The sequence below is a fragment of the Stomoxys calcitrans genome, chromosome 5, assembly GCF_963082655.1.
Source record: "Stomoxys calcitrans chromosome 5, idStoCalc2.1, whole genome shotgun sequence".
In the NCBI taxonomy this organism is placed as follows: domain Eukaryota; kingdom Metazoa; phylum Arthropoda; class Insecta; order Diptera; family Muscidae; genus Stomoxys; species Stomoxys calcitrans.
Window position 1 is genome coordinate 14,182,554 of NC_081556.1, and position 14,613 is coordinate 14,197,166.

General features: G+C 36.7%; 1 protein-coding gene across 1 annotated transcript in view; it reads left to right on the forward strand.

The window, feature by feature from the left end:
* Positions 1-14,613, forward strand: part of LOC106080709 (low-density lipoprotein receptor-related protein 1B) — a 458,037-nt gene that overhangs the window by 401,105 nt on the left and 42,319 nt on the right. Inside the window, exons 3-5 of the mRNA XM_059369534.1 lie at positions 12,461-12,586; positions 12,694-12,813; positions 13,610-13,852. Coding sequence (XP_059225517.1) covers positions 12,461-12,586; positions 12,694-12,813; positions 13,610-13,852 — 489 coding nt within the window. The remainder of the gene's footprint in view (positions 1-12,460; positions 12,587-12,693; positions 12,814-13,609; positions 13,853-14,613) is intronic.

Genomic DNA, 14,613 nt, shown 5'->3' on the forward strand with positions numbered 1-14,613 from the left:
TCAGATATAGAGAAATATTGCAATAATGTTGTCATTTGTCAACCGTAGTTTTTACAGTTTGAACATATTTGCTGGAAATTTGATACGGATTGTTTAATAACCCATCTGACAACAACGAATAACACAGTTTTTATTTCTGCATTAAATTAGCAATGGGAATTATAGCTAAGTCGAGGGGATTTTTGCACACATGCACTTAAATGAGATACAGAATTTCAATTACATTTTCCATTTCCCATGTGATGTCAAAGTTCTGATCAATTTTTCTACATATCAACTACTATTTTTTACTTCGATATACTACAGCTTACTGTTATAATTATGCATTCAAATCCTTTTTTTTCTTTGTCAGAGATAATTGTTCAATATGGTCGCCATCGATTTTAAATGAAAACACTTTGCAAATCATAGAATGGGTAACGCTGAAAACAATATGCCCGACATACCGACATAGTATAAGCGAATGCATTGAGAATCTGCATAATCTGCAGGGAGCAGCTTTTGTTCTAAATGATAATCTGGATTAGCATTTTTTGCCATTTTATTTTTTATTTCTACTTTGGCACTCTCTTTTAGAGAAGTGTAGTATGAGTTTGCATATTTAAGAGGCAAGACAACAAATCGAGGTGCATTGAAATACGTATGCAACCACAAGGATTTTGTATTTTTGAAAAATTCAAGATAACAAAAATATTTTTGTTATCCGCCACGCACTTCGAGCTCATTGTCCTTAAATTCAATGCCTTGAAGGCCGACATACTGTCCACTTATAAGATCCGGGCCGTGAGAAGACGAGGCTATTACTGAAAGGAAATAAGAAGGAGGTCCGTATAGCTTTCGGTATCATAACAGGACACATAGGACTGCAAGCACCGGCAAAACCGGTGAGGTAAGTGATACCGTGTGTGGGTAAGATGATGAGACATAGGAGCATTTCCTATGTCACTGCACGGCTTTCGCGGCGAACAGAGGCCGCTACGTAGGTGGGGACACAATACCACACATGAACCAACTAAGGGGTGTGGTATGGAAACAATTAGGGTTTTTGTAAGTAGCACGGAATTCCTAACTTAGATTTTCTTTTTCGAGGTCACACAACAAGCCGGTTATTGGATTAGGTGTATTTCCACAGTGGCATGGGGCGGATTAATAACCGCACCTTCTTTTCAACCTAACCTAATTGACATATTGGGTTGCCCAAAAAGTAATTGCGGATTTTTCATATAGTCGGCGTTGACAAATTTTTTCACAGCTTGTGACTCTGTAATTGCATTCTTTCTTCTGTCAGTTATCAGCTTTTACCTTTAGTTTGCTTTAGAAAAAAAGTGTAAAAAAAGTATATTTGATTAAAGTTCATTCTAAGTTTTATTAAAAATGCATTTACTTTCTTTTAAAAAATCCGCAATTACTTTTTGGGCAACCCAATACATATTCATGTTAATATCATTCGACTAATTAACTTCTTTCAACTTTCTTCAAATACGTTCCACCTTGACCTCGAACTTGTGCTCCCAATGATATTTTCCAATACCCAGCTTCAAAATGAGCATTCCTAAGAGCTCTGTTATTCGTAGATATGGAGTGCAAAAATCCCACAGACACTGAAAAGCCAGCCATTGTAAATGCTGTCAACCTCATACAGAATTGCAATTGCCTCCAGTTTAGCAGCAGCAACAACAATGAACCGCCATTCATTTGTCATATTTATATCACTCTTCCTCCCGCTCCTCCACCTCTAATAAACTAAATTAAAAATTCCATTGTACGATGTTCATCATTATCATTGTAACTGTGGGAGCACAATGTGCCAAGGGTACAACAAAGTTGTCTGTTGCTTGGCTAGGTTTTGATAGGTCCATGTTTGAAGTGAAAGACATTGTCATCAGCATCATCTCATCATCAGTTGAGGCTGAATGTAGAAGATGTCTGACCATATAAATGGGGGTTTCAAGGGAGTTTTGTTTTTTGGGGGAGAATATTAAAAATATTGAATTGTAAGAAAATGAGATGTCCGTGATTTATTTTTGAATTGTCATACAGGAATTTAATGCTAATTTCTTATGAAATTCCTATCAGCAATGTTGCGTAATTAAGAAAGGTTTGTACCATTTGCCAGCCCCAATCATCTACAACAATAAGAACTAGATTGCAGAACTTCAAGCCGCTTGTCTTATGGTTAGGATAGGTGAGGTTTAAGTGGCAGCCTGCCATTAGACTCACTTAGACGTTTTTAGTCCATTATGATACCACAGGAACAGAAGAAGAAAGATGCCTTCTAGTTCCTACCGTTGAATCATCCAGATCGCTTTAGAAAGCCCAACAACTTGCGAATGTTCACATCCTCTTAATCAGACAGGTTCTCAAAGGAATGATAACCTAAAGTGGAGCACCTTCTGACTGCCAGTGCGGGACACCCACACAAATGGTGTTCTATAGTCTCTTCTTCTTCGATGTCCTCACAGCTTCTGCAAAAGTCGTTGCAGGTAACCTTCAGTCTGTCAGCATGTTTTCCGATTAGACAATGACCTGTCATGAAGGACACAATGACTGAGACGTCTATTCTAGCCAATGACAGCAAAGCGGCAGATCTATTCATGGCTAGATTAGTCCACATAGTTTTGGAATGCTCACAGCCTCCTCCTAATGAACATCTATCATTCGCTGTCCTTCGGGCCTGGTTCTGAAAACTTAGCTCACAGATTCCAGTTTCCCTGGAATGTGTAAAGTAGTTCCTAGTCTCGCAAGCTCATCCGCTTTACAATTCCCTGGTATATCTCTGTGGCCCGGCACAGAGTACAGTTGAATTTTAAACTGTTCATCCATCTCGTTGAGAGATATGCGACAGTAGAGGGCGGTTTTTGTATACAGAAATACGTTCTCCAGGGATTTAATGGCTGGCTGGCTGTCTGAGAAGATATTTGACATTTTATCTTAGCCATTCCACTCCGCTTGATACACACTGCAGTGGTCGGGCAACCTTTTCGATATGACCAGTTCTGGATCTTTAGAGTACTCCCCAATGCCCAACTGGTCGTCCAGTTTGGAACCATCCGTATAGAAGTCCGTGTAACTTCTGTTACCAGAGATATCGTAGTTCCAATCGGTTCTATCAGGAATAGTGGTAAAACCTGCAAATTTTGCCACATTCCAACTTCTCACATATCAATGAGTGCTATCCGATTCAAGTTTAAGCTCAATGATAAGGGGCCTCCTTTTTTCATAGCTGAGTCCGAACGGCGTGCCGCGGTGCGACACCTCTTTGAAGAGAAGTTTTACATGGCCTAATACCTCACAAATGTTGCCAGCATTAGGAAAGGAAAACCAACGCTGAAAATTTTTTCTGATGGTCTCGCCAGGATTCGAACCCAGGCGTTCAGCGGACATGCTAACCTTTGCGCTACGGTGGCCTAATAGTGGTACAGTATTTTTGATCAAAAAGCGGCTCAGACAGGGTGTACTACCCACTGCCTGGAATATCGGATATTGTATCAAGGATAACACATTCTCCGTAGCCGCCACATGACCTCTTTGGAAAGCTCACTTAGCCTCACGGCAGTGGTCGCTGCAATTTATCTTGCCACAATGTCCAAAGGCATTAGATGTAGCATTAAATTCAGTGCATCAGATGGTGTCGTCCTCAGTGCGGTTGTGATGCACAAACAAACCATCCTTTGGATCCGGTTAAATATTGAACAGTAAGTGGACTTTTGAAGCGCCATCCACCAGACCACAACACCATATAACATTATAAGTCTGGCAATTGCAGTATATACCCAATGCATGACGCCAATGCCTTTCTTGCAGGTGTATAGGGCAAGAGATGCCTTTCTTGTCCTTTCCAAAATTTTGGATTTGAAGTTCAATTTCCTGTCCAGCAAAACACTCAGGTATTTTGCGCTTTCTGTAAATGGAACATTCTCTCCTCCCAAGGAGACAGGTGCCACTGTAGGCAACTTGTATTTCCTACTGAAAAGAACTACCTCTGTCTTGCGCGGATTAATACTTAGACCACTTTCTGTAGTCTACTTTGCATGTAGACCTTCCTGAAGTATATCTCTTAGAGTGGTGGGAAACTTTCCCCTAACCGCAATAACCACGTCATCAGCATACGCCACTTTTACACCATTTTCTTCCAGCGACAATAATACCTTGTTAATGGCCATATTCCAAAGTAGAGGAGACAGTACACCTCCTTGAGGAGTTCTTCTGCTGACCTATTTTTTTAGATCCACAGATCCGTCCCCTGATTCCCCAAACCCACTGTTTCCATAGACCTGCTGTCTTAACTGAATCCGTAGGATACAACTCCGTCAGACTCGCTGAGGTCTGCTTGACAGCCGGAGTTATGTACGAATACTGCATGTCTCCGGTCACCACCCACCAGCCTCATCCAATCTTCTAATCTTCCAGTCGGTGGTTGAAAGGTTGGGATTACATTCCCTTAGTCTTCCAAGTATGGATTCAGGATCAGAGGGAATCCTTGGAGTCCTAGCGTGCGCCATTGGTCGAAAGGAATACCTTCCTTCTTGACTAAATCCAATCTTTTTTGATTCTGATTGAACCGTTGAGTGGAGCGGACGTTTGGTTATTTCGCTCCGCAAGATTTTTTTCCGCAACGCGTAATAGGTCATAATTTTTTTTTTTTTTGAGAAACATTTTAAGTCACTCAAGGATAGCTATGATAGTCTTATTTATTAGGTGGTTGATGATCTGCGTCCGTTTCGAATGGAGCGATAGATCTAGGAGCGGTAGATCCAGGAGCGGTAGATCCAGGAGCGGTAGATCCAGGAGCGGTAGATCCAGGAGCGGTAGATCCAGGAGCGGTAGATCCAGGAGCGGTAGATCCAGGAGCGGTAGATCCAGGAGCGGTAGATCCAGGAGCGGTAGATCCAGGAGCGGTAGATCCAGGAGCGGTAGATCCAGGAGCGGTAGATCCAGGAGCGGTAGATCCAGGAGCGGTAGATCCAGGAGCGGTAGATCCAGGAGCGGTAGATCCAGGAGCGGTTGATCCAGGAGCGGTAGATCCAGGAGCGGTAGATCCAGGAGCGGTAGATCCAGGAGCGGTAGATCCAGGAGCGGTAGATCCAGGAGCGGTAGATCCAGGAGCGGTAGATCCAGGAGCGGTAGATCCGGGAGCGGAAGATCCAGGAGCGGTAGATCCAGGAGCGGTAGATCCAGGAGCGGTAGATCCAGGAGCGGTAGATCCAGGAGCGGTAGATCCAGGAGCGGTAGATCCAGGAGCGGTAGATCAAGGAGAGGCAGATCCAGGAGTGGTAGATCCAGGAGCGGTAGATCTAGGAGCGGTAGATCCAGAAGCGGTAGATCCAGGAGCGGTAGATCCAGGAACGGTAGATCTAGGAGCGGTAGATCCAGGAGCGATAGATCCAGGAGCGATAGATCCAGGAGCGGTAGATCCAGGAGCGGTAGATCCAGAAGCGGTAGATCCAGGAGCGGTAGATCCAGGAGCGGTAGATCCAGGAGCGGCAGATCCAGGAGCGATGGATCCAGGAGCGGTAGATCCAGGAGCGGTAGGACCAGGAGCGGTAGATCCGGGAGTAGACTTAGAATGGACTCCAAATACCCAACAGCTGCGGTGGTGGTATCAGGCCGTAGCATGTTGTCTGCTACTGAGGACTCGACTGGTGGATCCAGAATCCACTTTCCTACAGATGACTGATCAGCTGAGGTTTTTGACGAAGACACCTGGTTCCAGTCTTATGGACAATGCCGAACCTATTCTATCTTCGTATGCCTATAATTTGCCTAGGCCATCGGCCTTCCCCGGCAAACCAACACGCTCCTTAAGAGGTTGGAAAATTAGAAGACGCATCGCGCTCTGGGTTTATTGAGAGGCTTGGTGCGAATGTTCCTAAGATTCTCACTGTTAGTGAGACTAGGCGGTTGATGATCTGCGTCTGTTTCCAATGGAGCGGTAGATCCAGAGCCTGAGAGTAGGCTTAGAATAGACACCAAAGATCCTACACCTGTGGTGGTGGAATCAGGCCGTAGCATGTTGTCTGCTACTGAGGACTCGACTAGTGGAGAGGCTGCTCCAGGATCAACTAACCGACAGATGACTAATCAGCTGAGGTTTTTGACGAAGACACCTGTTTCCAGTCTTAAGGACAATGCCGAACCTATCGGCCTTACCCGGCTAACCAACACACTCCATAAGAGGTTGGAATAATAAAAGACGCATTGCGCTCAGTTTTATTGAGAGGCTTGGTGCGAATGATTTTCACTGTTAGGGAGAGAGACTCCCCAAAATGGGTTCGGGAATTTGCTACACAGGCTACCCCAAAGACTACACGTCTAGACTCGGAAACTGCCCCGCAGTCAGGCAAAAGGCTACGGTCACCTGGAGGGTATCCCATGCCTAAAATAACTAGGGCGAAAAATAGTAAGATGGGTCCAAGAAGCTTTACTTATGTCGCTAGGGACAGTTTGGTGATGGCGGCTGTTGACAAGGGAGAAGAACACGGCTGAATACCTAGGAATAATTGGAGTGGGATAGTCAATGGACTGTCATCAGTATACTCCGATGTTTTTGCGCAATTTCCCGGGACTCCTCCAGTTTGTGACAATGCAGGCTGGTAGCGAGGCCGATACAGACTAATTGCCTTCGCTTGTCTTATTCGTTATGGTGATTTTGACGGAAGGACGGACAGGAAAATAGGCGGTGGGACATGAAACGGACAGGCTTATAATCACAAGATCATCAAGAATGCTTCTATTTTTTATGTCTCAGTTTGATATTTCAAGGAGTAAGAAACCAAATGAAAAATTTTACATACTATTGCGGTGGGTAAACTGCAAATTTCCCCATGAACATGCCATTAAGGAACGGGGGAAAACTTCTCACATATCAATGAGTGCTGTCAGATTCAATTTTAAGCTCAATGATAAAGGACCTCCTTTTAAATAAGGTTTGGCCCGATTTTAAGTCACTGTTCTTGTTTTCCATTATTAAAATGGCCTTAGCGTAATCGCATGTCATATAATCTCAATTTGATTGTGGTCACTTTTATCGGGATTTTACCGCGGTAATTTGAAAATAACAAGTAAAGTAAATCGGGCAGTGCCCTACCTTCACCAATTGTTGTTTTATTTAAAATTTTCGTAAAATTATGTTTTAAATTCTCACTACCCTATCAAAGAGTCTAAACCTCATCCTCAAAACACATCAAAAGGACATGTTGTCATATTGATTCAAATAAGTTCCAAGATAAATCCCTGCGATTTGAAATTTATGGTATTGTATATTTCTATGTGAATCTCTATTACAGATATTTTAAATAATCAAAAGTTTGTCCTTAACAGGCTCTTGGTATTCTCACCACTTACTTTAACAGAGTATAAATATCTAGCAATCACCTTATATAAGTTTGCCTCTATTCTGCATTTGTGTGTATGCGTTTCTTCTTCTACGAAATTAATTTGAATTTTAAATCAGCCGACCCCCAGACCCTTGTTGTTTGGTGTTTTGCATTTGTCTCATATTGTTTCCTCCTTGGTGGTCGCTTGGCCGTTCGGTCAGACGTTTACTTGGGTTTCCTTTGGTGAAAACTTACCCCAAGTATACGATTATACAATGATAGCTCCCTAATGCGCTTATGCCAGCATGAATACATGCAACCGAGTTAGGTTTCTTTACAATCTGCATACATAAGCAAACGATAGTGGGGTGTAATGAGAAAATTTCTTAGAAATTTTATCTCAAGAGAAAATGTCATAGATATTTTGTCTTTAGGGAAATTTTCTCAGAAAAATGTAATGGAAATTGTTTTTAAAAAAATTCATGTTGTGTTTTTTGAGAAGTAATTGTATTGAAAAATTTGTCTTTATAAAAAATTTTGTCTTTAAAGAAAATTTTATGTTATCTTAGAGAAAATGTTATTTCTCTTTCGAGACGAGCTTAATGATGGAAGATTTTTTTGGCAATGAAAAAGTATAGCCAGAAAATACCACAACAACAACCATTAAAATTACGCATTTCAAATCTTGGTTACCGATGTCTCTTCGGCTGTTTTTAAATGTCAAGACTTCAAGGGCCGTAAGTTGGCAGGTCGTACTTATATCGAATTCATTGCGAAAAAGCTTTTATGATATAAGTACGACAATAACCAAGCTCGACACTCTGTCTGCTAGCTGTTCTTTTTCCAATACATGTATTTGTGTCTTGTAGGGATCATTTTTTCCGAGCAACTACAATGAATTCCAAGGTACACAAATGTTTCTGTTCATCTTTTGGAAGTTCTGTCTATAGCTTCAAGATTTTCTGACGGTAGCACCTAAATTGTAGCTACAGTAGTGTTAAAAGCGTGTATCGGCTAAAAGATATATAGGGGAGCTATATCTAAATCTGGATCGATTTTGATATAAATTTGCACAAGTATTGGGACGTCAAACAAAACGTCTCATGCAAAATTTTGTAAAGATCGCACCAAAATTATGTCTTCTACAGCCTTAAGAGGCTATGGGAGCTATATCTGTATCTAAATCTGATCCGATTTTGTTCAAAATGAATAGCAAGCGTCCTTGAACCAAAAAATAGCTTGTGCAAAATTTTACGGCAATCGGTCAACAATTACGAACTGTACCTTGATCAAAGACAGACAGACGGACATAGCTGAATCAAATCAGAAAGTGATTCTAAACCGATCGGTATTCTTATCAATGGGTCTCTCTCTTTTCCCTCTTTGTATAGTTAACAAATGTACAAAGTTACAATACCCTGTACCACAGTGGTGGTGGCGTGGGACATAATTATCTTTGCCTTAACAGCCAAAAAACTTTTATCCAAATTTAGAAAAAAAAGGTGAAATTATGATAAAATTTTACTGCAATTGCAAAAAATCAGTTTCAAACTTTTTCTCTTTACAATAAGAAATTTCTTTAAAATTTTGTGTTTACTTAAATATAGAAAAATTTTCATTGAAATTAGAAAAATTTTTATTGAAACTACAAAAATTTTCATAAATATTAGAACGCAATGCATTAAAATTTAGAAAAAAAATCATCGAAATTTTATTTTCACTAGCAACATAACAAAAATTTTGTATAGGAAAAGTTAAAGTAAAATTTCGTCTCCAGAAACTGATATTGAAATTTAAGAAAAATTTCTTAGAAAATTTTTTTTTAAAAATATTTCTTAAAACACTTCTTGAAATTTTGTTGTCAGAAATTTTTTTTTTAATATTTTGTCTTAAAGGAAATTTTTTTAAAATTTTTTTTGGAAAAAAATTCTTGAAAAATTAAAGGATACGAAAAAAAAATTCTTAAAATCATCCTTTAGAACCAAAAAGGACTGAGTTTGATTTTTAGCAAAGATTTCATTGAAATTTAAGATAATTTTTTATTGAAATTAGTAAAATTTCATTGAAGTAAGGAAAAAATGTATTGAAAATTATGAAAATTTCCAGGAAATTAAGAAAACTTTCATTGAAATTAGTAAAAAAATTTCATTGCCATTAGAACAAATTTTTGAACATTAAGCAAAAGTTGCCAACGATATTCCGAAAAATGTGCTTAAAATTATACCTTGGAAACAAACAAACATTTTGTCTTTAGAGAAAATTTCTTATATTTTTTTTAACACACATCTTTATCTTAGTTTGCAGTGACAATTAGGAAGCTATTCATTGAAATTAGGACATTTTCATTAAAACAAAGAAAAAATCTTTCAAAAACTATATTTAGGACAATATTTATTAAAAAAAAATATATTTTAACAAGAAAATTAAGAAAACTTTCTTTAAAATTCATTGTATTGGGTTGCCCAAAAAGTAATTGCGGATTTTTCATATAGTCGGCGTTGACAAATTTTTTCACAGCTTGTGACTCTGTAATTGCTTTCTTTCTTCTGTCAGTTATCAGTGTAAAAAAGGTATATTTGATTAAAGTTCATTCTAAGTTTTATTGAAAATACATTTACTTTCTTTTAAAAAATCCGCAATTACTTTTTGGGCAACCCAATAATTTTGTCTTGCTAAAATTTCTTTAAAATTAGGAAAAATGTTCAAGGAATTTTGGAAAAAAATCTTAAAAAATTAACCAAAACTAAAGGATACCAAAAAAAAATTCTTTAAATCATCCTTTAGAACCAAAAAGGACTGAGTTTGATTTTTAGCAAAGATTTCATTGAAATTTAAGATAATTTTTAATTGAAATTAGCACAATTTCATTGAAGTAAGGAAAAAATGTATTGAAAATTAGGAAAATTTCCAGGTAATTAAGAACAATTTCTTTGAGATTCATTGTTATTTTGTTTTAGTGAAAATTTCATTGAAATTGTTAAAAATGTTCATGGAATTCTGGAAAAAGTTCTGGAAAATTAAAAAAAATTTCAACGATGCTTCGAAAAATATTTCGTTAACAAAATTGTTGCTTGTTTCTCTATCGAGACGAGCTCAATGATCGAAAATTTTCTTTGAAAGTGGAAAAGGAAAGCCAACCACTATGGGACGCGTTTCGTTATTTGGTTTAGAATTACTCATCAGTCATATTAGGTGTGAAGGTTTTAAGGGCCGTACATTGGTATGTTGAACTTCATCTGAATTTATTGCGAAAACACCTCTATGACACAAAAAAAAAATTAACCACGCTCGACCACCCGTCTATTAGCTGTACTTTTTCTCAATGCATGTGTTTTTATGTAATTATAATACTTTTCACAGAAATTAAGAAAATTTCATTGAAGTAAGAAAAAATTTCATTAAAAAAAGAAAATTTGGAAATTTTTCAAGGAATTAAGGAGAGTTTTTTGAGATTTTTTTTTTATTTTGTCTTAGCAAAAATTTCTTTAAAAATAGGAAAAAAAAGAAAATAGCTTGTCTATAGAAAAAAATTCTTAGAAATTTTTTCTTTAGAGAATATTTGTAGAAATTTTGTCTTTGGGGAAAATTTCTTAGGAAATTTGTCTTTGGAAAAAATTTAACGATTTCTTTTTTTTTTAAAAAAATTTCATTAAAATTAATAGAAATATTGTCTTTGCTGTAAATTTTTTTAAATATTTAGTCTTCAGAATAAATTTAACGGAATTTTTGTCTTAAGAAAAAATTAGTAAACACTTTCATGAACCTTTTGAAATAAGCAAAAAAACATTGTATTTATTAAAAATTTCATTGAAAATTAGGAAATTATTCATTGGAATTAAGGAAATTTTTCATTGATATAAAAAACACATTCATTAAAAATTGGAAACATTTCTTTGAAATAGGAACATATTTACTAAAAATTAGAAAAAATATCATCGAAATTAAATTTTTTTTATGTCTCAAAAACAAAAATTGCAAAATCTTTACCTTAGAGGAAAAATTTTGACTTTTTTCCTTTTTGGGAAGTCTTATGGATATTTTTCTGTCTCCAAAAAAAAAACAAAATCTTTCCTTAAAAAAAATTGACTTTTTGTTTTTGAATTTGTTAAATTTGTCTAGGCAAAAAATGTCATAAAAATCTTGTCTTTAGATAATATTTTTAGAAATTTTCTCTGTAGAGAAAATTTTTTACCAATTTCATTGGAATTAGAAAAAAAGTTTTTGAAACTTAGGAAATTTCAACGATACTTTGAAGAATTATTTTATTTTTTTTGCAGTAAATTTCTTGGAAAAAAAATTAAAGGATTTTTTTAAGTAGAAATTTTATTAAAGTTAGTAATAATTTCTATGGAATTAGTAAACATTTTCATGGACATCATCGAAAAATTTCCTTGAAATAAACCTAAAAATTAAGAAAATATTCATTGAAATTAAGGAAAATTTGCATTGATAACAGGAATATGCTAATTAAAAATTAGTGAAATTTCATTGAAATAAGGAACACATTTTATTAATAATTAGGAAAATTTTTTTTTATGATTTCGCTCTTCAGAAAAATTGTTTAAAACTTTTTTCCTTTAAGATTGTTTTTGTTGCCATCCTAATGTCTTGAAAGTAGCTTAACCATCCCATTGTATCCTTTTCTGCTAAGCAGAATGGCTAGTTTGCATGCATAAACACAAAACAAATTTAAAGTCATTTGCAAATTGGGAGGAGTTCCTTTTTTTTGATTTTTTTTTTTTTTGTTTTTTGCTTCGTTTTGTAGCTGTTCTCTATCTTTTGCTGAGGGTTTTGTTTGCTGCTGCTGCTGCTTTAATTTCCGTTTCCCCTTGCGGTAGTTGTAGGTAGGGCAACTTCTGCCCGAATGAATAAAATGGGAAGTTGTTAAAATGGATGCAAGAGTATACCACAAGTGTGTGTCCCAAAACTCTTGCCATAGGGGGTTGTTTATACAAAACACATTCATACATCCATGCACAGCCAATTAAAAGTCAATTAGCTAATTACAGATTAAGGATATAAGCTATTTAGCTAAACTGAGCATTAAAGCATCATATGCCAAGGGGTTTGGATTCTTTATAATATAGTATCATGAAACCTTTGAAAGTAATCACATGTTCGTTTTGGTTTTGTTTTCCTTACAGCCAATGCCTCCAAATGCAATGATGGTCAATTCCAATGTGCCAACAGCCACAAATGTATACCCAATAATTGGGTATGTGATGGCGAATTCGATTGTGGCACCCTGGATGCATCCGATGAAATAAATTGTAAGTTATTAAATTCCCTTTTTGTTTTTTGCACCATATATCCTTGTTTGTACCATTCCTGCCTGGCATCAATCTTTTTCGTTGATTATTTGTATTTTTCATTTCAGGCCGTTCGGATGCTTTAAAGTGCCGTTCATATCAAAGAGAATGCAACAATGGCATTTGTCTGGACATATCCAAATTCTGTGATGGCCATTGGGATTGTGATAACGATGAAGTTAAATGTGGTATGTAAAACATCACTCCTTTATGTGTGAATGCATGTGTATCCTTCGGCATGTTTGGGGCGTTTTTTTTTTTTTTTGTTTGTTGAAGGGAAATGCAATATTTTTTATGTCGTAGCCTAGGGCAGTACTTCCACAAAATGCCGATTTCATTTTGTATGTGAAATGTGTTTGTGCGAAAAAGTCACACTGTCGGCTTTAAAGAAAGCTGTAAAAATTGTTCTTCATTGATGAACTGAAGTAATGGAGGAAAGTGTAATTTGCATAAAGGTGCTTCGTCAAATGCTAGATATGGCGTTTTATTGGGATATCTTCAGCCACAGTGTTTCAAGGGGAAAGGCTATGGTCAAACAATTGCACTTTTAACAGAGTATGGTATGCCTATGAAAGAAAGGTGAAAATCAAAGTGGAAAATAAGAAAGTAGCAAAGTAGAACCCGTTTTTTTTTTATATTAATATTTTCTTTTTATATTACAATGAAGTTTTTCCAAAAGAAGATTTTACTTTTTTTACTAAAAATAAAATTTCAATGAAATGGAATCATGAAATAAAAGAACCACAAGAAATATTTTTGTGTTGTGTTTGACCTGAAATCGTTAAAATTTCCCAAACCCCATTTACCCTCTCTGTAGCCACTGTCTGACAGAATTCATAACTTTAATTGCTGTTTGCTTTTACACATGTCTTCACTGATTATTTTTTTTTTATTTTTCATTGAACTATAATACCCAACAAAAATACTCACTTTACTCGACCATTAATCCTGTTCGTTTTTTGCCTTATGCCTTAATCCCCACAGATAAACAAGATGCCGAATGCGCCACGTTAAATTGTTCATTCAACTGCAAGCTAACACCCCAGGGACCAACATGTTACTGTGCACCAGGACAGGTGCCAGTCAATGTTACGCAATGCACGGACTTCGATGAATGCTCCATTGAGGGTACATGTGATCAGCAGTGTCATAATACGCCTGGCTCCTACGAGTGCTCGTGTTCAGCGGGATATGCGAAACAAAGGAATCGCTGTTATGCCATTAATGGTAAGTTCCGTTATGCATTTATGTGCTTTTTCCGTCGTTGTCATTGTCAAAATTATTGCCTGGGGGTTCTATGCTAAATGGGAGTCAAGTATATATTGGGTTGCCCAAAAAGTAATTGCGGATTTTTTAAAAGAAAGTAAATGCATTTTTAATAAAACTTAGAATGAACTTTAATCAAATATACTTTTTTACACTTTTTTTCTAAAGCAAGCTGATAACTGACAGAAGAAAGAATGCAATTACAGAGTCATAAGCTGTGAAAAAATTTGCCAACGCCGACTATATGAAAAATCCGCAATTACTTTTTGGGCAACCCAATATATATATACAGGGAATGTATAGCAAAATTTTATGGAAATGGAAATTTTACAAAAGTTTTTCCATAGACATGGTAGTCTTAATAAAATTTCGCCAATGTTTCGCATAAAAAGGAAATTTTGGCAAAATTTCCCCTTAAAAGGAAATTGTGACAAAATTTCCCATTAAATGGAATATTTGACAAAATTCTCTTTTAAATGGAATTTTTGACAAAATTTTCCTTTAAATTTACCTTAAGGGGAAGTTTCCCAGCACTCTAAGAGATATACTAAGGAAAGCTCTACAGTGAAGTGGGCTCCCGAAAGTGGTCTAGGTATAAATCCGTGCAAGACAGAGGTAGTTAATTTCAGCAGGAGATACGAGTTGGCTACAGTGGAATCTGTCTCCTTGGGAGGAAAGAATGTTTCATTTACAGAAAGCTCTGAATACCTGGGTCTTTTGCT